The sequence below is a fragment of the Pristis pectinata genome, chromosome 15 (assembly GCF_009764475.1).
Source record: "Pristis pectinata isolate sPriPec2 chromosome 15, sPriPec2.1.pri, whole genome shotgun sequence".
In the NCBI taxonomy this organism is placed as follows: Eukaryota; Metazoa; Chordata; class Chondrichthyes; order Rhinopristiformes; family Pristidae; genus Pristis; species Pristis pectinata.
The window spans coordinates 6,909,827-6,934,005 of NC_067419.1; the positions used below are offsets into that span (position 1 = coordinate 6,909,827).

Consider the following 24,179-nt stretch of genomic DNA (forward strand, 5'->3'; position numbering starts at 1 on the left):
TTGCCTGATAAGTTCTTTGCACCCTTCTGCCTTGTGTCCCAAGAAAATCTTGCTGGTCCATCCAAGCTCTGACCTCCCAATCATTTTTGTTGACCTAGCCATCTTGGGCTGAAACTTGGATCTTCTGAGCCCTGGAACCTGGTAATCACCCATCCTCTGATCTTCTGGAACCCCATTGGAGGCTTTGATCTCTGGATTCCTTCCTCCCCCATCATTAATTATCTTTAGACCTGTTTCCTTGGATGCAATCCTGAGCCTCTCTCTGATCTAAGAGTGAGATCCTCTCCCTCCTGAGTGTAGTATGACTGACTGTCCTGGCAGCTACCCCACCCTTCCCAAACCAACCTCTCCCCAACCTTTACAAATCCAGTTTTTATTAGTGTAACAAAGGCATGTTCAATAAAATATTGAGGTGTGCCTACAATATTTTAGTCTATTCCCTATGGATCTATAGCATTAATAATATATTTAATTTTGAATTTGCATACTAGGCAAACAATATAGGACTATTTTCTGCTTTTGACCAGTTTTTTTGTTGAGAGCTAATCACATTGTTGAGCTTTCTATGTGTGAATTTTAGAAATATTTTTGTATTGATTCCCAAGAAAATATACTGAGAGTTTTTCCTGATGCTCTTTAAAATGATTGGCTGCATCTCCCAGAGCTGTCCTGTAACTGTAAGCATTTGCTGCCTTTTCCACTTGGAAGTTTGACATTCCAGCTTCATTGCCAATCTTCCAAATTGCTGGACACCAGTGATGGAGACCTTAGCTTAGTGTGTCTGTTAAAATTGGCTGCATTTGCTCAATACAAGCCCACCCCTGTTGAGGTCAAATTTGCCTATGTTGACTGGTGTAATTTTTTTTATGAATTCGAGAGCAGTTTCCCCTGTTAGCCCATGTGAAAGTTTATTTTACAAAAGATTCCTACAAGTGTCAATGACTTGGAACAGGATCAGATCCCTGCAGGCTTATCACACTACAGCACTCACCACTTTAGCTGTCTCCAGCAAGGGTTTCAATTTCAGTCACTAGAGACTTGGAGGTAAAACAGTTAATCATTTGCTGTTGGGGTGCACAAATAGCAATATAGTCTGCAGGCCAGGGATCAGTGTAATTGGCTGGGGCTTGTGAATTGAGCTTTGTTTGCTTCAGTGTCAGGATTTATAAAGGACTGATTAATACACAAGTTTTGGGTGATCGAAACAAAAGTTCTTTCTTAAAGGTGCGTGCCTGCTGCCTGTAAAATTGAGTGGCACACTATGCTTTTGCTGTAGTACAACGGAGGGTTTTGGATTGCCAGCACTGTGACAGCTTTGCAAATTGGTGAACCTAGGAGTGAGGATACCATTGTATCTCTGCTAGCTGTCAAAGCAATCCCATCTATCCCATTCCCCTGTTTCTTTCCCTGCAACATATTCTCTCACATTAACACTTGTCATTCTCCTACCACCAGCTAAACCAGGAAAGTTTACAGTAACCAATTAACCTAATAATTAGTATGACTTTGGGATGTGGGAGGAAACTGGAGCACCCAGTGGGAACCCATGCAGTCACAAAGAGAGAGTGCAAACTCCACATGGACAGTGCCAGAGGTCAGAATTGAATCTGGTTGCTGGAGCTGTTGGATAGCAGTATTATCTGCAGTCGATTGTGTAGCCCATCATCTGAGAACTGATATCCTCTTGGAAGATTATCTTGTGCTGATAGAAGTCTGGTTCAAGGGAAATCTCCAGCATATGCTCTCATTCTTCAGGTTACTTGTGATTGCTCTATAAAATGATGTAGGACCTGAATTCACCATTGGAGGGCACTGAGAACCTGGAAAGTAAATTGGATCGCAAGTGTAAAGCCTTTGATACTGATCCAAGGTTTAGTGCACTTTCCTTTCACTTCAGATGTATGTTAATTATATAAACCTACGGTATTAAAATGGGCCCTGGCTTTATTTTGCTATAGTTGTGTATTGTGATGGATTAAGTACTGAATGCATTCCAGGTATCTGTTTGATGATGTGCAGCATAATCTCTATGAAAAGTTTGAAAATGATGTTTAAAAGGCCATTTGTTTTTCATCCTTTTTAGGAAACTTTTGTGGCACCAGCAGCTATTTGATGTCAAGTGCTAATGTGTTCTGAAGCTGCATCAGTCAGAAATGACCAAAAACAGCTTGATAATTCTCCATTCCCTTCAACTTCCCAAAGATATTCACTTTTTCGTTTCAGGCAGTCAGTAGGCACTAAGTGCTTGCATGCATCTTTTCCATGTTAATTTTTATTTAGCTGTAGTCAATATGTGTATACTTGTAACTAGGACTTGCAGTCAGCGTTGGAACCCTGGTTAGATTATTGATCTCCTGCTTAAATTATATACAAGCATAGAGAATGGGAGTAGGCTATTTGGCCCTTTTGATCCTGCTCCTTCATTCAGTGTCACATGGATTTCAAACCTTTTCTCAAAATGAAATGTTGTTACTTCAAGGAACCTGCTCTTGGTTCGAGCACAGTTTGATTCTTCTTTCTACTCTGAGGCTGCAGACTATTAATTCCTAACTGAGGCAAAATTCACTTTTGGCATTGATTAAGAGAATATACAAAATGACCAGATTCATTTCTGAGATGTTGTCCTGTGATGAGAGATACTCAGAATAGTTTATAATCACTGAAAGAATGAAAGTTGAACTCATTGAATCAGACAAGGTTGGTATTGGTTTATTATTGTCACTTGTACTGAGGTACAGTGCAAAACTTGTCTTGCATACTGATTGTACAGATCAATTCATTACACAGTGCAATTACATTGAGTTAGTCAGAGTGCATTGAGGTAGTACAGGTAAAAACAATAACAGTACAGAGTAAAGTGTCACAGCTACAGAGAAAGTGTAGTGCAGGTAGACAATAAGGTGCAAGGTCATAACGAGGTAGATTGTGAGGTCAAGAGTCCATCTCACCATATAAGGGAACCGTTCAATAGTCTTATCACAGTGGGATAGAAGCTGCCCTTGAGCCTGGTGGTATGTGCACTCAGGCTCCTGTATCTTCTGCCTGATGGGAGACGAGAGGAGAGGAGACAATGATCTGGGTGGGTGAGGCCTTTGATTATGCTGGCTGCTTCATCAAGGCAGTGAGAGGTATAGACAGAGTCCATAGAGGGGAAGCTGGTTTCCGTGACATGCTGGGCTATGTCCATGATTCTCTGCAGTTTCTTGCGGTCCTGGACAGAGCAGTTGCCATACCAAACTGTGATGCATCCAAATAGGATGCTTTCTATGGTGCACCAATAAAAGTTGGTGAGTGTCAAAGGGGACATACTGAATTTCTTTAGCCTCCTGAGGAAGTAGAGGCGCTGGTGAGCTTTCTTGGCCATGGCATCCACGTGATTGGACCAGGACAGGCTATTGGTGATGATCACTCCCAGGAACTTGAAGGTCTCAACCCTCTCGACTTCAGCACCATTGATGTAGACAGGTGCATGTACACTGCCCCCTCTCCTGAAGTTTTGTTGACATTGAGGGAAAGATTGTTGTCATGACACCATGTCACTAAGCTCTCTGTCTCCTTCCTGTATCCCGAATCTTCATTATTTGAGATATGGCCTGCTATGGTGATATCACCTGCAAACTTGTAGATGAAGTTGAGCAGAATCTGGTCACGCAGTCATGAGTAGAAAGGAAGTAGTGTAGAGGGCTAAGGACGCAGCCTTGTGGGGCACCAGTGTTGAGAATAATCGTGCTGGAGATATTGCTGCCTATCCCAACTGCGGTCTGTTGGTCAGAAAGTCAAGGATCTAGTTATAGAGGGAGGTGTTGAGTCCCAGGTCTCGGAGTTTAGTGACGAGTTTGCTTAGAATTTTTGTATTGAAGGCAGACCTGTAGTCAATAAACAATAGTCTAATGTACGTAGGTGTCTTTACTGTCCAGATGCTTCAGAGCTGAGTGTAGGGCCAGGGAGCTTGAGTCCGCTGTAGACCTGTTTCGGCAATAGGTGAATTGCAGTGGATTGAGGTTGTCTGGGAGGCTGGAGTTGATGCGTGCCATGACCAGCCTCTTGATAGAGCAGATGCAAAGAAGTTGTGTTCTCTGGTTGAAGACTCTGGAATGAGGGGACCAAAGGATGATACAAAGCTGGTTGGCATTATGGGTTGAGGAGGAGGATACAGAGAGCCCGGGAGAATGTAGACAGGCAAGGGCATTATGGATAGAAAAATGAAGTCATCCATTTTGTTGGAAAAAAATGGAAACACTATTATAAGTGGTGAGAGATTGCTGTTCAAAGAGACCTGTGTGCCTTGTATGTAAATTACAGAAAATTAGTATGCTGCTACAGCAAACAATTAGCAAGGTATCCAGTATATTGGCCTTTATTGCACAAGAATTTGAGAGCAAGTAAAATTGTAATACAGCAATAGTATAGGGCCCAGATGAGACTGCACCTTGAATCCACACCAAACATCAAGCACCCATTTATGCTAATCCTACTTTATTCCCATTTTAGACTTCACACATTCTCATCAAATCCACAGATTCTACCACTCACCTACACATTGGGGGTAGGGGCCAATTAACTTACCAATCCACATGGCTTTGGGATGTGGGAGGAAATAGGAGCACCCAGAGGAAACCCACACATTTAGGGAAAACGTAGCACCAGGAGTCAGGATTGAACTTGGGTCACTGGAGCTGTGGGGGAGCAGCTCTACCTGCTGCGTCCATGTGCCACCCATTCCATTCTGGGTCTTTGTCATCGTGAGTTTTGTTGCACCAATCCAGGAAAGTGATAAAATTTGATCACATGAAGCCCAGCTTTGAATTTCTGGATTTTTTATTTCATCTTTTACATGTAGTTCAAAACATCTCTCAACAAGTAAATGGTAAAGGTTTAATAGCAGTGAAGCTGAAAGTTATACCTGATGTGGTTCAAATATAGAAGGTAGGGGAGAGGTTTCTGGTAAGGGGAAATTTAGAAAGTTAAAGAGAGAAGAAAATGGTTAATGATGACCAGGAAGCAAAGTAAAATATGTAAATGTCGGAAATCTGAAAAGAAAGCTAAATATTGGAAATACTCAATAGACTACACAGCATCTGTGGGAGAGAAATAATGTTCCTGCTAAAATAAAAACAAAATGCTGGAAATACTCAACAGGTCAGACTGCATCTGTGGGAGGGGAAACAGAGTTGATGTTTCTGGTCGAAGACCTTTCATCGGAACTAAGTAAGTTAGCTGGAGGAACTCAGCAAGTCAGGCAGCATCTGTGTGGGTGTTTGGGTTGGGTTGGGGGGGGGGTGGGGGGGAAGGTCAACTCTGGATCAGGTCAACTCTGCAAAGGGAAAGGAAATCTCGGGGATGGACCATGTAAATGTGAGAGCAGGGTGGAAATTGGCAGCAAAGGTGATAACATTTGAGTTTTCTATGCATGCAGGATGTGGCACCAATGCAGTCACCATTGTATTGTAGAGGTTGGGATAGTGGTCCCAAATACACCTGGACCAAGGACTGTTCCACGAATCCAACAAAAAGAAAGGCATCACTCGGGCCCATGCAAGTTCCCATAGCTGTGTCTTCAGTCTGAAGAAAGTCAGTGGAATTGAAGGAGAAACTGAGTGCAAGGACAAATTCTGTCAGTTGAATGAGTATAAAATGAGTTAGGGAAGGTGAATGTGAAAATAGTTGGTGTGGACTCAGTGGGCCGAAGGACCTGCTTCCATGCAGTATTTCTCTATGCCTCTATGATTATGGTAGTAGGGATTTCAACTTGCCCAGTGTTAACTATGGTTGCCTGAATGTGAAAGGCTTTGAGTGGATAGAATTTTTAAAGTCCATCCAGAACAGATTTTTAAGGGTGCAGATAGTCCTAGTAGAGAATGGGCATAACTAGTCCTAATCTTAGGGAATTTACTAGGCAAGTGGTGGAAAACTCAGTGTGAGAATGTTTTGGGAATGGTGACCATAACTGGCATTATGATCGTAACTGGCATCCTGATGGAAGTTTCTAAGATTGAGGGGCATAAATAGAGTAGACAGCCAGTATCTTTTTCCCAGGGTCGGAATGTCTAATACCAGAGGGCACGCATTTAAGGTGAGAGGAGGTATGTTCAAAGGAGATATGCAGGGCAAGTTGTTTTATTTTTAAAAGCACAGTGGGGGGTGTGTGGCATGCACTGCCAGGGGTGGTAGTGAAGGCAAGTATGATTGAGGCATTTAAGAGGTTCTTAGATAGGCACATGAATGTGCAGAGAACAGAGGGATATGGACATTGTGTGGGCAGAAAGGATTAGTTTTGTTAGGCTTTTAATTACTAATTTAATTAGTTCGGCACAACGTAATGGGCTGAAGGGCCTGTTCCTGTGTTGTGCTGTTCTGTGTTCTTATTCCAAGTTTCAACGTTGTTCTGGAAAGGGATAAGGACATTCTGGAAATTAAGCACTTAAATGAAAGTACTGGAAATACTCAGCAAGTAAGGAAGCATCTGCGAAAAGAAAAAACAGTTAACATTTCAGGTCATAGACCCTTTGTTTTCTGATTTTCATTCATTTGGAAACTAAGGTCCTGAATTGGGGTAAGGCCAATTTGAATACTGCAAGACAGAAACTGGGAAAAATAGACTGGGAGCAACTACTTGCAAGTAAGTCTACATCCAACAAGTGGGAGTCATTCAAAAGTAAAATATTGTGAGTTTTGTAATAGGGTGAAAAGCAAGGACAGCGTCCAAAAAACTCTGCATTTCAAGGGTTATAGAGAACTGAAAATGGGGGAGCTACTTCAGGAATATAGAAAGTATAGCAGGGTTCTTAAGAGATGGAGCACAAAATATCACTGGTGGACAAGGTTCAGGAAAATCCTAAAGCATTTGTATGTATACCAGGGAAAGAGCCTGTTAGGGAGCAAAGGGGCAATCTGATGCAGTGCCAGAGATGTAGGTGAGAATATTTCTCAGAGACGTGAGAGACTGCAGATGCTGGAATCTGGAGCAAAAGAAAATTGCTGGAGGAACTCAGTGGGTCAGGCAGCATCTACGGAGGGAAAGAAATGTTTGATGTTCTGGGTCAAGATTCTGCATCAAGACTGAGATTGTAGAGGGAGGATAGCCAGTATAGTGGGGAGAGGGGAAGTGGTGAGGCAGGGGCCAGTAGGGGATGTTGGACAGCTGGAGCCAGGTGGGGTGGAGTTGGATTGGGAAGATAAGTGGATATGTTGCATCTGTATTTGCTAAAGAGAAGGACATTGTAGTTGGAGAATTTAGTAAGGGGCAGGAAGAGGGATAGCGCATTCTAGAACATATCAATAAAATTCAGGATGTATTAGGTGTCTTTGCAGGCTTAAAGGTATATAAATCCCCAGGCCTTGAGATGCATCCCAGACTGCTCCAGGAGGCAAGAGAGGAGATTGCTGCGGCTCTGATAGATTTTTTTTAAATCTTCGCTGGTCACAGGTGAGGTGCCAGATGTCTGGAGGACCACAATTCTGGTATCTTTTTTCAAGAGGGGCAGCAGGAATAAGCCAGGTAATTACAGGCCCATGAATCTTAGGTCAGTGGTAAGGAAGTTTTTTTTTACAGCACAGTAACAGGCCCTTCCGGCCCAATGAGCCCGCACTGCCCAATTATACCCATGTTAACTTACTAACCCATAAGTTTTTGGAATGTGGGAGGAAACCAGAGTACCTGGAGGAAACCCACGCAGTCATGGGGAGAATGGACAAATTTACAGACAGCGGCGGAAAGTGAACCCTGATCGCTGGTGCTGTAATAAGCGTTATGCTAACCGCTACACTACTATGCTGCCCCCATTGGGGGAAAAAATCTGAGGGACTGAATTAATCTGCATTTGGAAGAGCAGGGATTAATCAAAGATAGTCAACCTGATTTTGTTAGGGAGAAATCCTGTGTAACGTATAAGTGAATTTTTCCAAGAGTTACCAAAAATCTATTGATGATGGCAGTGTGGTTGATGTACTCTCCATGAACTTCAGCAATGCCTTTGATGGGGTCCCACATGGCAAACTGGTCCAAAATGTTAAAGCTCATGGGATTCAAGGCAAGTTGGCAAATTAGATCCAAAATGGGCTACGTGATAGGAGGGAGAGGATGATGGTAGAGGGTTATGAGGTGCTGGGACCTTTACTATTTATTGCATACATAACAAAGTAATTATGAATGTAGGAGGTATGATTCAGTAAGTTTGCAGATGACAAGAAAGTTGGTAATGTTAGTCTTAGGCCAGAGGATGATATTGATCATTTGGTAAAATGGGCAGAGCAATGGCAGATGGAATTTTATCCTGATAAAATACCCACTAAATGCAACCCCTCACACTTGGCCGGATTAAACGCCATTGGCCATCTCTCCACCCATATCTGCAGCTGACCTATATCCCACTGTATCTTTTGGCAGTCTTCTACACTATCCACAATGCCACCAACCTTTGTATCATCTGCAAACTTACCCACCCATCCACATTTTCATCCAAGTCATTTATATACCTCACAAACAGCAGAGGTCCCAGTATGGATCCCTGCAGAACACTACTAGTCACAAATCTCCAGCCAGAATAAGTCCCATCGACCACTACCCTCTGTATTTTATGGGCAAGCCAATCCTGAATCTAGACGGCTAAGTCACTGTGAATCCTATGCATTTTTAATCTTCTCGATGAGCCTACCATGTGGCACCTTATCAAACGCCTTACACAAATCCATGTAGACAACATCCATTGCTCTACCTTCACCAAACACCTTTGTCACTTTCTCAAAAAAACTCAATCAAGTTAGTAAGACATGACTTGTCCTGCACAAAGCCATGCTGACTGTCCCTAATTAAGGAATGGTTTTCCAAATGCTCATAAATCCTATCCCTAAGAATCCTCTCCAATAGCTTCCCTACCACTGACATGAGATTCACCAGTCTATAGTTTCCAGGATTATCCCTATTTCCCTTCTTGAGGAATGAAACAACATTAGCTGCTCAGCAGTCCTCCGGGATCTTGCCTGTGGCTAGAGAGGACAAAATGATGTTGTTCAAGGCCTCAGCAATCTCATCTCTTGCCTCTCCCAATAACCAGTGGTATATCCCATCAGGCCCTGGGGAGTTATCAACCTTAACGTATTTTTTAGGAGACCCAACACTATCTCTTTCTTCATCTCAAAATACCCTAAAGTATTAGCACATTCCACATTGATCTCACTATCCTTCATGTCCTTCTCCTTGGTAAATACCAATGCAAAGTACTCACTTAGGACCTCGCCCACATCCTCTGATCCCAAGTACATTCCCACCTTTATCCTTGAGTGGTCCTACCTCTTGATGTATGTATAAAATGTCTTGGGATTCTCTTTAATCCTATCTGCCAAGGACTTTTCATGGACCTTCCTGGCTCTCCTAATTCCCTTGAGTTCTTTTCTAGCTTCTTTTATAATTGTTTGACTTGTAGCTTTCTAAGCCTTTACATATGCTTCTTTTTCCTTCTTGACTAAATTCACCACTTCTCTGGTAATTCAAGGTTCGGTTCCCTTACATTACCATCCTTGTCCTTCCTTACTGGAGCATACCTATCCTGTACTCTGTGCAGTTGGTCTTTAAATGTCCTCCACAAGTCAGATGTGGACTTGTCTAGAAACAGCTGTTCCCAGTTAACTCTCCCTAGTTCCTGACTAATCCTTTTGTAATTTGCCCTGCCCCCAATTTAATACTTCCCTGCAAGGTCCATACTTACTGTTATTCATTGCTATCTTAAAACTTAGGGAGTTGAGATCACAGTTTCCTAAATGTTCTCCCACTGAAAGGTCAGTCACCTGGCCAGGCTCATTTCCTAATACCAGGTCCAGTATGGCCCCTCCTTTAATTGGACCATCGACATACTGATTTAAGAAACCCTCTTGAATGCACCTAACACTTTCTGCCCCATCTAAACCTCTTGCACTAAGGATCTACTGGGGAAATTGAAGTCACCCACCACAATAACCCTGTTGTTTTTGCTCCTTTCCCTCATGGTGGCTATTGGGGGGCTCTGTAGTATAATCCCATCAGAGTAATTGCACCTTTATTTTGAGTTCTACCCTGCTCAGTGGATGAGCCCTCTGTTATGACCCTTCTGAGTGCAGCTGTGATACTGTCACTGATTAATAGACCAACTCCCCCAACCCTTTTACCTCCCTCTCCATCTTCTCTAAAATATTGAAACCCTGGAACTTTAAGCATCGAGTCCTGTCCCTCTCTCAATCAAGTCTCTGTAATGGCCACAACATCATAATTCCCTGTACTGATCCATGCTCTTAAGTTCATCACCCTTGCCCTAGTGCTTCCAGCATTAAAATAAACATACTTCAATCCGTCTGTCCCATTATGCCTATTACTCCTGTCTATCTTTCCTTACAGACTTACTGGTCATGACGTCTACCTTCCTCTCAATCCCTCCACTTTTTGACCTGGTGCTCTGGTTCCCATCCCCCTGCCAAACTAGTTCAAATTCTCCTGAGTAGCATCAGCAAACTTCCCTGCCAGGGTATTGCTTCTCTTTCAATTAAGGTGCAACATGTCCTCCTTGTATAGGTCGCCCCTGTTCCAGAAGAGGGATCACCTTAATGATCCAAGAACCTGAAACCCTGCCCACTGTACCAGTTCCTCAGCCGTGCATTCATCTGAAGTCACATATAGGCTAGACCAGGAAAGGGTAGCTGCTTTCCTCCACTGAAGCACCTGAGTGAACCACGAGTTTATACAACAAACTGGTGTTCTTTGTTTTTTACATTCCAGTTTATCATTGCTTTTAAACTCCACAGCTGCTGTGATGGGATTTGAATTCCAGTCTGTAGGTTGCTAGGTCAGTAGTTTTACTGCTGTGCCACCACTTTACTGTGGTCAACTGAGTGGCTTGCTTGACCAATTTGGAGAGCAGATAAGGGTCAACAACATCGCTGTGGGTCTGCAGTCAGACACTGCCAAACCTGGGCAGTAACAGTGGCAGAGCATTTAGTGCTCCTACCTCACAGGTCTAAAAACCCAGGTTTGATCCTGACCTCGGGTGCTGTTTGTGTGGATTTTCAACATAATCTCTATGACAGTGATAGTTTCCTTTGGATGCTCTGGCGTCCTTCTACATTCCAAAGATATGCAGATGGGTTACTTATTCAGAACTTCCCCCTTATTAATAGCAAATAGAGAGATCTCGTGGGCATGTGTGCGAGAGAACAAATTGCATGGGTACAGGGAAGTTAGAGGGGAAATGGAACTAAAGGGATCGCTCGATTGATGTTGATGAACCAGATTGGATTTCATGGGCACTGTTGCTAGTCATAACTTTTTTTTCCAATATTACTTCATTAAATATAACTTCCCCAGCTGCCATGTTGAGATGTGAGCTCTTAGAGCCGAAGAAATAAAAAGAGTATTGAAAATTTGGCCTATTGAGCCTGCTACACCATTCTACATTCATAACTTCCTTTATGTTTTCTTGTCCTGTCCCTGTATCTCTTGATTCCTCTATTCAAAAATCTATTGATCTGTTTTAATGCATTCAATGACTGAACCTCCACAGCCCTTGGGTAAAGACATCCAAAGATTCACCTTTTGAGTAATTTCTCCTCATTTCAGTTGTTAATGATGTCCAATTTATTTTCCGACTCCAAGCACTAGTTCTGGATTGCATGGAAAGGGAAACATTTTCATGTATCTGTAGAGCCCTGTAAGAATTTTGCACATTTCAATGGGGCCATCTCTCATTTTTCTGTAGTTTAAAGAGTAGCCTGGCCTGCTCTATCTCTCCTTGTACAGCAATCCTGCCATCCCAGGATCTACTCTGTGAGACCTCACTTGCATTCTTTATAAAGGAAGTATATTTGAGATGAGACAAAAAAATATACACTTCTTCAGGTTGAGATCTCACAAAGGTCCTCTTGTCATTTATACATTAGTCCTGGCATTTCTGATATTTGTCAGACTTGCCTCTTCAGTTTAATTTTGCAGTCCAAAATGGTTAATGGTGGGAGCTTGTAACATTGGGTGCCTTCGACAGATTATAAACAATCAATTTGAAGGTTTGTGAAAGGAACAGCATTTTCCGAACTAGGAAGTGTAAATTGGTAATGAATTCAGTGTCAAATTGGGTACAGAATGCAAAATAAAAAGTAAAGATTGGATTTGCAAGAGGTAATGTTTTTAAACAAGGCATTAAAAGATCTTTTGAAAGATGTCACTAATTTAATGTTGAAGCAATGATACCCCATGTCTGTAGAAGCTAGTTTTCAGTGCCAGAAATTGTTCTGCAATGAAGGCTTATAACATTTTAAAATTGAAAAGTGGACAGAAATGGTCAAGCTCTAAGTGGGTGAATGAAAGTCAAATCAAACGCAGAAGGAGAAATCTATAGAAAGAGAGACAAATGGGACAAAGGTAAAGTAATTTAAAACAAAATTATGTATCACTGCAGGGGGATGAGACCCCATACTGGAAACTTTCACCTCAATTTAGTGACAGATTTACTTATTAACAATGAAGTGTACAACAGCTGCTGTCCCTGGCCTGTCTTACCTAAATGGAGATGAATGAGTCTTAGGTGTGGATTTACTTCACTTTTATGCCATTACCTGGCAACATTTGTGAATGTAAATCAAGTACCATAACAATTCAAATTAAAATTTGCTGCTTATTAAACATACCTTTTAAGCCTTTTGTCATTTGTTGCTGGTATCAAGAACTAACTTGCTCCAGCTGGTCTCTGTTTTATTGCACAAGAATCTATAACTCTAAATGAGAGTGCCCGCAACTACAGTTCCAATTTCATTGTCGGTCACCTGAATGGCCTTCAAAAGTAAGTTGTTGATTTGGTACAAGTTCATGAATTGGGTCAGTTTTGTCTAACAGATTGAATAAGAGCTATATGCTGGCAACAACTTGCTTCTGATGCATTACCATTGGATTTAAGCATGGGTATTAGAGTTCAAAGATTAGTATCCCAGCCAAATGCTTTGACTCAAACTATCCCAATAAAGCCATCCCAATCCAGACTTTTGAGGCGAAACATTGACAATTCCTTCCCCCCACCCCACACGGCCCCATCGATGCTGCTCAGCCTGTTGAGTTCCTCCAGCAGTTTGTTTGTTGCTCTAATAAATAGCATTTGCTTTTTGATAAAATTATGCATCACCACTGTTCTTTATTAATGTATTACTAGAATCTTCCGGACGTTCACGAGTCCTGATATAGAAAATAAACAGGTTTGATGCTGGGTATTTTTTTTATTTGAACTGTGTTTCTTATAGGGGAGTCAAGACAAAGAGATGTGCTGCTGGTGGTAACAGGTAGGCTGTGGATTTTGCAATTTTAAAAGTTCTCCTCTCCATTATCCTCACTTTCAACAGCAAGTGTGAAAAAGTTGTCACTCAGACCATTTAATTAGTTGGGTCTATCTCTTCCCCCACCACATCTGTGCCCCAAATTCACCTTTCTCTAGTATCCTTCCTGTCTTCCCCCTTGCATTTTCCAAGCTTGTCCTCTTTCAGCCCAAAGTCCACTAAACTGATAACTATCTTTTCTTGATTTTGTTGGTGAGCTGATATTATTAACAACTTACATTCCTCAAGCTCTGGCCACTCCTCTTCAAATCTTGTGTCATCAGCTCATCTAAATTAATCAATCCTTGGCATCTTTCATGCAAGTTACTAATCCATTTCCCATGTCCCTTTCCTTTCCAAAGTCCTTTTATGTGGTGCCTTCTCTCAAATATTTGGCTTCCTGTCTCTTTAAGTTTCCATCCTGCTAGAGTACCAAAATTGTCCCTGCCACCGTAACTGCTGTGATACCTATATTTTGAACAGCATCCTGTGTGATTGTAATAAAGATGACGTCCCTCTTGTCCTTATTAACTGGTTTATGGCCTTTTGATTTGGTAGATCACACCATTTCCTCGAATGCCTCTCCATTACTGTCCAGCTGGGTGGGAGCAAGTACAATTGGTTCCATTCTTCTCCAGTTGCGGCCAGAGAATCACCTGCATTGTTTTCTCTGGCCACTTCTGCACTTTTTCTTGTAGGGTCTCCCAAGAATATATAGCCAGATCCTTTCTGGTCCTCATCTACATGCTGTCCCTCAGCAGCAACATACAGAAGTATTGTCAGTTTACATGATTATGGTGAAAACATTAAGTTCAACTGCCATCAGTCTAGAACTGCTCGTGTGACACTCTGTGCTGGCTGGACAGGAATTTTCTTTACCTAAATGTTGCAGAGTCTGAAACCATTTTCTGAACCCTGGTTGTCAAGTGTATCTTTCTGGCACTTGTGTGAAACTACACCAAACTGATCACAGCCTTTTGTGTTATATTTGATTACAAATCTGAAACATAACCAACTTTATTTATTTCCACCTCTTTAATTTTGTCTGTGTCTCTCCTTAACTTTGCTGATGCTGAAAGCTTAATCTCTGCTTTTGTGTACTTGAGATGACTATTTCAATACACTCCTAACTAACCTCTCTTGTTCTCTTTGCAAACTTGAGGTCATCTCAAACTACTGCCATGTCCTTTCTCTCACCCATAAACCTATGTTGGCTTCTTATAGGGAAACACATTCATTACTTCTCATTCTTCAGATCCTTCAAGGCCTTGAACCTTATTTTGGCTCTTCTCCTTTAGCCTTGATAGCTTTTGAGTGATCTGATCCCCTCTAGTTCTGGCCTCTTGATTGTTGTTGAATTTAATTGTTCCAACTACATGGCAACAAAGGACATGGCTTTAGGGTGAAAGGGGAAAAGTTTAGGTGGAACATTAGGGGGAACTTCTTCGCTCAAAGAGTGGTGGGAGTATGGAATGGGCTGCCAGCTGATGTAGTAAATGCGGGCTCACTCTTGAGTTTTAAGAATAAATTGGATAGATACATTGGACGGGAGAGGTCTGGAAGGTTATGGACTGGGTGCAGGTAAATGGGACTAGCGGAATACCGTTTCGGCACAGACTAGAAGGGCCGAATGGCCTGTTTTCGGTGCTGTAGTGTTCTATGGTTCCACCAAGCTCTTAAGTTCTGGAATTCCCTCTCAAATCTTCTCCACTCTTTTTCTTGCCTCCTTTAACACAGTGCTTAAAACTTATCAACTAATCACCTTTTATAGCTTGGTGTCAATTTCTATTTGATAACGGTCTTGTGAAGTGCTTTGGGACTTCTTTGCAAAACCACTGCTTGTTGATGTTATTTGATCGCGTAAGCAATTTTTTCCTTGTGAAATCTGCAGGCAGTAGTAGTTACCAATTTAAGTTAATTTAGTGGCCTTTTTAAGATACCGCTCTCCCTCATTATGTTACCTGTTCGTCCTTTTTCAAATGTTTGGATATGTAATTTTTTCTGCTGTTGATTGAAAATAAATGTCCAGAGGTTTTTTATTAAATTTTGTCTAGAAATTTGATCTGGTAATTGTGCCTTTTTAAGTGCTGTGTGATTGAAATTTGATTATTTTGCGTAGGAAGTCATGAAAACAGTTATTTTTAAGAGCACTTTAGGTTTGTTACCTGTTGACTAGGAGACTGCTGCTATTTAACATGACTTTGGGAGAGGTGAACTGGCATTTCTGGATTTACTACCTTTTTAGCAAGAGTGTTTCAGTAGCACTTCTACTGAATGTAATGCTTGAGCTGAATCTTCAAGACCAACATTGGAAACAGGACTGGCGTGCCCAGAAATATCAAGAGAAGTGTAGAAGGGTTCATGTCTGTGGAGTAATGCTCCTATGTCCAGCTTTCTGGATGATGATGTATCAGTGGGCTAAAGTTCATTGATTTAATGCTGAAAGAGTCCTGTGTATTTCATTCGGCAAATCTACAGCCACCCACAGCTTAGCCTGGAGAAGTCAAATTTACTAAACAGCCTGCTAGCTTCTGACAGCTGTGGCTGACCTGTGCCACATTTGTCAGTTTGCTGTGTACCTCCTCATGAAGGTGGTCACTAATGTTCTGCTTGATCAGAAGGGAGATTTTCTTCTTTGCCTTCAATAGATTGCCCTCAGGTTGAGTGAGCAAGTGACCTTGAAAGCATTGTTCATTTTCTGATGGTGCAGGTAAAAGACACGAGACATTTTTCTTATATTTAGAACTTGGACCTCCATGTCAATCATAGAACAGAGAACAGTACAGCACAGGAACAAGCCCTTTGGCCCACAATGTTGTGCAGAACTAATTAAACACCTAATTAAACTAATACCTTCTGCCTATACAATATCACTCCATTCTTTGCATATTCATGTGCCAATCTAAGAGCCTCTTAAATGTCTCTATCATATTTACCTCCACTATTATTCCTGGCAGCACATTCCAAGCACCCACCACTCTCTGTAACAAAAAAAACTTGTCCTGGACATCTCCTTTGAACCTACCCCCTCTCTATTTAAATGCATGCCCTCTAGTATTCGATATTTCGGCTCTGGGAAAAAGATACTGGCTGTCTATTTATGTCTCTCATAATTTTATAAACTTCTATCAGATCTCCCCTCAGCCTCCGCTGCTCCAGAGAAAACAACCCAAGTTTGTCCAACCTCTCTACAGCACATGCCCTCTAATCCAGGCAGCATCCTGGTAAACCTCTTCTGTACCCTTTCCAAAGCTTCCATATCCTTCCTATAATGGGGTGACTAGAATTGAATGCAATACTCCAGATGCGGCCTTACCAGAGTTTTATAAAGCTGCAACATAACCTCTTGACTCTTGAACTCAGTGCCTTGACTAATAAAGGCAAGCATGCCATATGCTGCCTTTACCACTCTATCAACCTGTGAAGCAACTTTCAGGGAGCTATGGCCTTGGACCCCAAGATCTCTCTGTACTTCAACAGTATTCAGGATCTTGCCATTAACTGTGTACTGTCCTTTTACATTTGCTGTCTCACACTTGGCCGGATTAAACTCTATCTGCCGTTTCTCTGCCCATGTCTGCAACTGATCTCTCTCCTGCTGTATCCTTTGGCAATCTCCTACACTATCCACAATGCCACCAATCTTTGTCTTGTCTTCAAACTTACTAACACACCCATCCACGTTTTGATCCAAGTCATATATATCACAAACAGCAGAGGCCCCAGTATGAATGACCTCCAGCCAGAATAAGTCCCAACGACCACTACCCTGTGTCTTCTATGGGTAAGCCAATTCTGAATCCCAATGGCCAAGTCACCGTGGATCCCATGTATCTTAATCTTCTGGATGAGCCTACCATGAGGGACCTTGTCAAATGCCTTACTAAAACCCATATAGACAATAACCACATCTCTACTTTCATCGATCACCTTCGTCATCACCTCAAAACTCAAGTTGGTAAGATATGACTTGCCCAGCACAAAACCATGCTGACTATCCCTAATTAGGCCATAGTTTTCCAAATGTTCATAAATCCTCTCCCTAAGAATCCTCTATTTCTCTCCTTGAACAACGGAATAACGTAAATTAGTTTATTATTGTCACAATGTACAGAGGTACAGTGAAAAACTTTGTTCTGCATGCCATCTGTACAGATCATTTCATCACATCAGTACATTGAGGTAGTACAAGGGAAAACAATAACCAAATGCAGAATGAAGTGTTACAGAGTGCAGTGCAGATAGACAATAAAGTGCAAGACCATAATGAGGCAGATTGTGATGTCAAGAGTCCATCTTATCATACAAGATGTCTGTTCAATAGTCTTATAACAGCGGGATAGAAACTGTCCTTGAGCCTGGTGGTACGTGCTTTCAGGATTTTGTATCTTTTGCCCAATGGGAGGAGGGAGAAGAGAGAATGTCTGGAGTAGGAAGGGTCTTTGATTATGTTGCCCGCTTTACTGAGAAGTGTAGACAGAGTCCATGGAGGGGAAGCTGATTTTTGTGATGTGCTGAGCTGTGTCCACAACTCTGCAGTTTCTTGGTGGTCTTGGGCAGAACAGTTGCCATACCAAGCTGTGATGCATCCAGATAGGATGCTTGCTATAGTGCATCGTTAAAAGTTGGTGATAATCAACGAAGTGCTGAATTTCTTTAGCCTCCTGAGTAAGTAGAGGTGCTGATGTGCTTTCTTGGCCATAGCGTCTACGTGGTTGGACCAGCAAAGGCTATTGGTGATGTTTACTCCTAGGAACTTGAAGTTCTCAACATTAGCTGCTCAAGGCCCCACGAATCTCCTTTCTTTGCTCTTGCCTCTCTCAATAACCTGGGGACTTATCCACTTAAATGAGACCCAATGCTACCTCCTTCTTTATCTCAAAATGCCCTTGGCATATTAGTACACTCCACACTGATCTTACCATCCTGCACATCCTTCTCAGTAAATACCAATGCAAAATACTTACTTAGGACCTCGGCCATGTGATCATAAGAGCTATCACTCTCTGAATCTTCAATTCATGATTGACTATAACAAGAAAATTCTCATGGTCAGTGGTGTGTAATCAGGGAGTTTGTGTGGCTCTTTTATTCTTGGTCTTTTACCATTGCAAACAAAGAGCTAGACTGGGGGTATAAGGTCTCACAAATGAACATATGAATTATGAGCAGGAGTAGACCACTCGACCCTTCAAGCCTGCTTTGTCATTTGACAAGATCATAACTGACCTATTTTTTCTTGTGTGTCTATCAACACCCCACTGATTCTCCTGCCAAGCATCTACACAAGGGGCAATTTGCAGTAGCCAATTAACCTACCTTTTAATGTGTTGGGAGGAAAAAACCAAAGTACCCTGAGGAGACTCATGCAGTCACAGGGTGAATATGCCAACTTGACACAGCAGCTGAAGTCGATGTCGAACCCTGGGTACTGGAGGTATGCAGCAGCATTCTAACATTGTTAGCTTGCCTAATTACTTGGTATACCTGCAAACCAGCCTTTTGTGCATTATACATTAGGACAGCCAGTACCCTCTGCATCACAGAGCTCTGCAGTCTCTCACTATTTAGATAATATGATAATTTCACATTTCCCACATTATGCTCCATTTGTCACATCTTTGCTTCTCAGTTAAACTATCTATATCTCTTTGTAGCTTCCTTGCGTCTCCTTGTCAACATACTTTCCAACCTATTTTCAAATTTCACAGCCATATATTGTAAGAAGTGAGGCTTCAGCACTTATCCCTAAGCCGTACCGCTCAGTACATCTTGTCACCCTCCCTCCCTTTCTTGTTAGCCAGCCAATTATACCAATCCATGCTAACATATTACCTCCTAGGCCGCTTCCTCATTAGTATAGTGGTTGGTATCCTCGCCTGTCACGCAATTCCTCGACGGGAGACGGCTTGCTGTTTCTAAAGTTAACTGGAAATACAAGAGAAATTCTAGGGCAGGCATGGTAGTGTAGCGGTTAGTATAACACTATTACATTGCCAGCGACCTGGGTTCAATTTCAGACGCTGTCTGTAAGGAGTTTGTACGTTCTCCCTGTGTCTGCGTGGGTTTCCTCCCACATTCCAAAGATGTATAGGTTAGGAAGTTGTGGGCATGCTATGTTGGTGCTGGAAGCGTGGCGACATTTGTGGGCTGCCCCTAGAACACTACGCAGAAGATGCATTTCACTGTGTTTTTTGATATACATGTGACTAATAAAGATATCTTATTTTTCACCACCTTATCAAATGCTGTCTGGAAATCCATTGCTTCCCTTTAAGCCACATGTTACTTATTCAAAGTTGTCCAGTAAATTGGTCAGACATAATTTCCTTCTCACAAAACGACATTGACTTTGCCTGATTACCATGAATTTTAGAACATCTTTAATAATGGCTTCTAACATTTTCCCTATAAATCTATAATCACACATGGATCATGATAGCAAGGTCAGACCAATGGAGCCAAAGCCTCACTAAGCAATTCTGAAAATGAGGACTGCAACTTTTTGGCCACTCAGCCATCTTTATGATTAATTTCACAACTGCAGATCAATGATGGCAGCTTCACTGAGTTTGCACCCTGATATAACAAAGGCTTGAAGATGAAACTAATGAAAAAATTAAACATTTCATCTATGCCTTGTCTTCATCAAATATACCTAATGAGCAATTATCCTCCACTTAGACAATGCATAAATATTGAGACACTGTGTTATGGAAACATATTATTTTCAAGTCATCTGATTCTTGGTTTCTTTGTGAGTTGTAGATGTTCACTTAGCCATCAGAGCACTTTCATCTCTCAATTTCCATGTAATGTTGCCATGCCTGACCCTAATCCTAAAAGATCTGCCACTGATAAAAAGGAGGGAGGAAATTTCATAGAAAATAGACAATCAGAGGAACTGCCAATATGCCAGCTCCATAGTACTGATCACATTTTGCTATGTGCCAGGTATCACATTACCTCTGCAACCTTTGTATCTCCTTGATGAACTGTAATGGAAAGATAACTTGGGAATTAGCACACATTGAAATAATGGGTAAATTCCACAGTGTGCTTACTTCAAAACACATTCAGTCAGTTAGGGAACAAAAAAAAGGTTGCTCAGAAGGAGACCACTGCAGCATCACGCTCGATCTTTTGGAAGGTGCCTCAGTCATTCAGTCTGTGCTTCCTATGGAAGTCATGATGCTGGAATAATTTAAATAAAATATTTTAATGCACATACATGGCAAGACAATAATGGCAGACTGAATGTTCTGCCCATGACTTCATTATATTTCCTGGCCCCATTGCTTGGCTTTTGTGAGCACTTTCCAGCAAGGTTTGCCAGTCCTATTGCTAATGAAGTATTTACCCCTGCCCCTGTAACTGCAACCAGGATGGTGGAAGCCTACTGCCTTAGAGTTGTGTGGAGTATGGATGTTCATGGTGGAAGCCTACTGCCTTAGAGTTGTGTAGAGTATAGATGTTCATGGTTGGTTCCCTGCAAGGGCTTGTTGTTGAATACAGGTTTCAGCAAGAGGAGTTGTAATTTAGAGTAGCTCAGTTGGGAAAGAATGGTGGGAAGCAAAAAACTGATTTAGTGCACTTTCCTGCTGCACTGTGCTTATGGAATTCTGATGCTTCAGAGCATACAATGCGATGGGTATCTGCTGAGACCTAAAGCAGAGCGGCCATCAAAGCTTCTCAACCAGTGTCAATGTTGACAACCAACTCCTGCATGGTAACAGCATCTTTCCAGTATTCTTGCAGAGAAGTAATCTGCTCCCAAATGACAGCAGTTAGTTCCTGAGCAACATCTCTGTGTTGTGATTGGAATGTCCTAAGTCTGTTACCTCACTTCACACTCAGGATACATTCCCAAGAACAGGAGAGCTAATGGAATCACTGCTAAAAGGGGTCATTGAAGCATTATGTTGAGAGACATGAATGAATGAAAATGACCATGCTGCTGAGCTGGAGACCTGGCTCAAACGCCTTTCCTCCCGTCTGCTGTGTTGGCTAAGCCAGAAACCTGCTTCCATGTGCTGTGTTGTCATGAACTTGGTATGAACCCCTGCCTACTGCTGGCCCTCTCACATTGACAGATTACCCCATGGCTCATCTGAGGAGTAGTGCTGCTGCTAAGCGCTGAGATGTGGGCCTCGGGGCTGCACCCTTGCTGTTAAGGCGAGTGCAGGCCAGCACTGGGGATTGACAGTAACTTCGCTATGTATTGACAGACTGCCCAGGTCATATGGTCTCCCTCATCACCTGATGTTGGTTGAGGTGAAGTTATTGTCTCCCTACGTCTTGGTTTGGCTGCTCAGCTCTCCCCAGACCGGAGATGTCTCTATGATAACGAGCTCAATGGCCGGTGATTGCCATTTGAAAGGAGGTTCTAGTACAAAAGTAAGGAGATTTTGCTGAGATTATGCAGGGCTTTTGCGAGTCCTCATTTGGAATACAATGTGCATTTTTGAGCATTGTCCCAAAAAAAGAATATTGGAGTCGGGCAATTATACATTCCCTAGATTGATTCCTGAGAAGACATTGCACGTATTCTTAAGAATTTAAAAGCATGGAAGGTGACCTCCTTGAAACATACAAGATTGAGAGAAGTTTTGGCCTGATAGATGCCAAGAGGCTGTGTCCTCTGGCTGGAGTATCTAGAACTACTTCAGAGGGCTGTGGTGCTTCGTGGTCTTGTATTTTCAAAGCTGAGTGACAGAATTTGAGATAGTAAGTGAATCATAGGGATTGGGTCGGAAAATGGACAAGGTACAGGATCATGCATAATCTCATGATTATTTGCCCAGGTTTGAGTAGATCTTCTCTCCTTCTGTTTCTCGATTTCTCGTTTGTGGTGTATGTGTTTGTCTATCTAAGTTGATGTGAGGATTGTGAGAGTTATGACTTATGGCAGCATAAGTTGGGTAAGGTTCCAGATGTTAGAGCACTCACCTTGATAAATCTTGTCAGGTTATGGAAATGTCTTCCAGCTTTGCATCCTGCTGTAGGGCAAATCAGACTGGAATGTCACTTAAAAGATAATGAGGAGGCATCAGCTAACATGACTCTTATGCTAGCAATCCTGCTGTTGAAGACCTGACGTCAATTAATACAGGAGAGTGTGCAAAGTTGGGGGAGTTATAGTTGGGATCGCGGCAGTTTGTCATTTATGGTAGCATGGGACTCTCCAGATATACTGTAATTTTCATGAGGTTGGTGATTTGACAGTGCTACTGAGCTGCACCAGCATGAATAGGAGCAGTTTAACACACTGCAAAAGATTAGCACTAATATCTAGGAGTATTCCAATTTCTCAGCAGTTGTCTAAAAGCAAAGTATTGCAGATCCTGGAAAGTTTAAATGAAAACAAGAATTGCTGGAAATGCTGAGCAGCTTGGTGCATCTGCAAAAAGAGAAACAGAGTTAACAATTCAGGATGATAACCTTTTATCAGACCTGATAAAAGACAGCAGCCCAGAAACTTTCTTTCTCCACACGACTTGCTCAGTTTTTGCGGCGTCTTCTGTTTTATTTCTGGTCATCCTCAAAACAGTGGCATAAGTGTATTTAAAAGAGTAGTTATCACTAATTACTGGTAACTATTTACCAAGTTCTGCTATCTTTAATATTTTCCCTGATGGAGATATGTCATAATACACATTTTTAGCATGGCCATTCTTCAAACAGAGCTACTGAAGTATTTGTCAAACCACAGAGAAAATAATTCACCACATTGATGGAGCTAATTAAAACAACTGATTATTTTTCCATAACAAAATTAGTGAAGATTTGTAATAACTTGGAAGTTGCTAAGTTGATTAATAAATAACGGAAGCTCAGATCGGTAAATTTGAGCTGGTTAAGAATGTTCTACAAATTAAAATAAATAAATCTCATCTCTTCAGCTAAGGATAGTCATTGGGTACTGAATGGAAATGTTATCAAGTTTAAAGCGATTTAAAATAAATCATAATTATTAATCCACACCTGGAAAATTTCAAACAATAAGAGAGAGATGGGGGTGGGGAGAGAGAAACTTCAATACAAATGCAAATTAATCACTATTTTTCCTTCCTGCTAGTCCTTATTGAATATAATTGCATAACTATTTTGAAGTTGGTTTTAGGTATGAAGTGTTTTCCTTATAATGTGCTTATAGATATGCCTTCAGCAACATTTGTTTCTTGTTTTGTGTTAAAGAAGTGCATACCTGACTTATGTTTATCAGGGCTTAAATCAGAAAGTAGTCTTTATGGTTCTTAAGAAAGTGGCAAGGGAAACTTAACCCTCTTACTATTTAATGCATTCCCAAATTGCTCAATTAAATCTCCAAGAGGTGTAGCTCTTCAACTTTGAAACAAAATGACATTAATGCCAATTCATTTTTTTCACAATTATTTATGATGTCCAGATCATGACCACAGAATGCATGGTTGATAACACAATGAACAAACCTTCAGTCATAAAATACAGTCAAGATAAATTGGTCTCATAAAGCCTACTCCTCATTTTGTGATGAGATGCAGGTGCAACTGAAGGTCATACAAAACCAGATACCTAGCAATCACTGTAAAGGAGTACAAAAAAAGATAAATGCATTTATTTATTGATTATTTGCTGTTCTGTTGATAAAATTATACTGATAGAGAAAACAAGCTTCATATTTATGAAGATGAATAGAGCTATCAATCTATATGAAACAATATGAAACAAAAAATCTGATTTGAATGTAGAGTTCAAATAAAATGCAGGATTTTTTTAATATAAATGCACCATATTCTTTGGGATTGCCACTGATCCTGCTTACAGTGGGGTCTATACTAGAGTGGAAGTTCCAAAATATTCAACGCAGCAGTTGAAAT

General features: G+C 41.5%; 1 protein-coding gene across 4 annotated transcripts in view; it reads left to right on the plus strand.

The window, feature by feature from the left end:
* The window catches only part of pphln1 (periphilin 1), a 125,557-nt gene that overhangs the window by 33,416 nt on the left and 67,962 nt on the right, over positions 1 to 24,179 (plus strand). For 3 of the 4 annotated variants that reach the window (XM_052030497.1, XM_052030495.1, XM_052030496.1), the window contains exon 5: positions 13,249 to 13,287. The exons of the other annotated variant lie outside the window; for it this stretch is intronic. In XM_052030497.1, the coding sequence (XP_051886457.1) occupies positions 13,249 to 13,287 (39 nt within the window). The remainder of the gene's footprint in view (positions 1 to 13,248; positions 13,288 to 24,179) is intronic. 4 annotated transcript variants of the gene reach the window in all.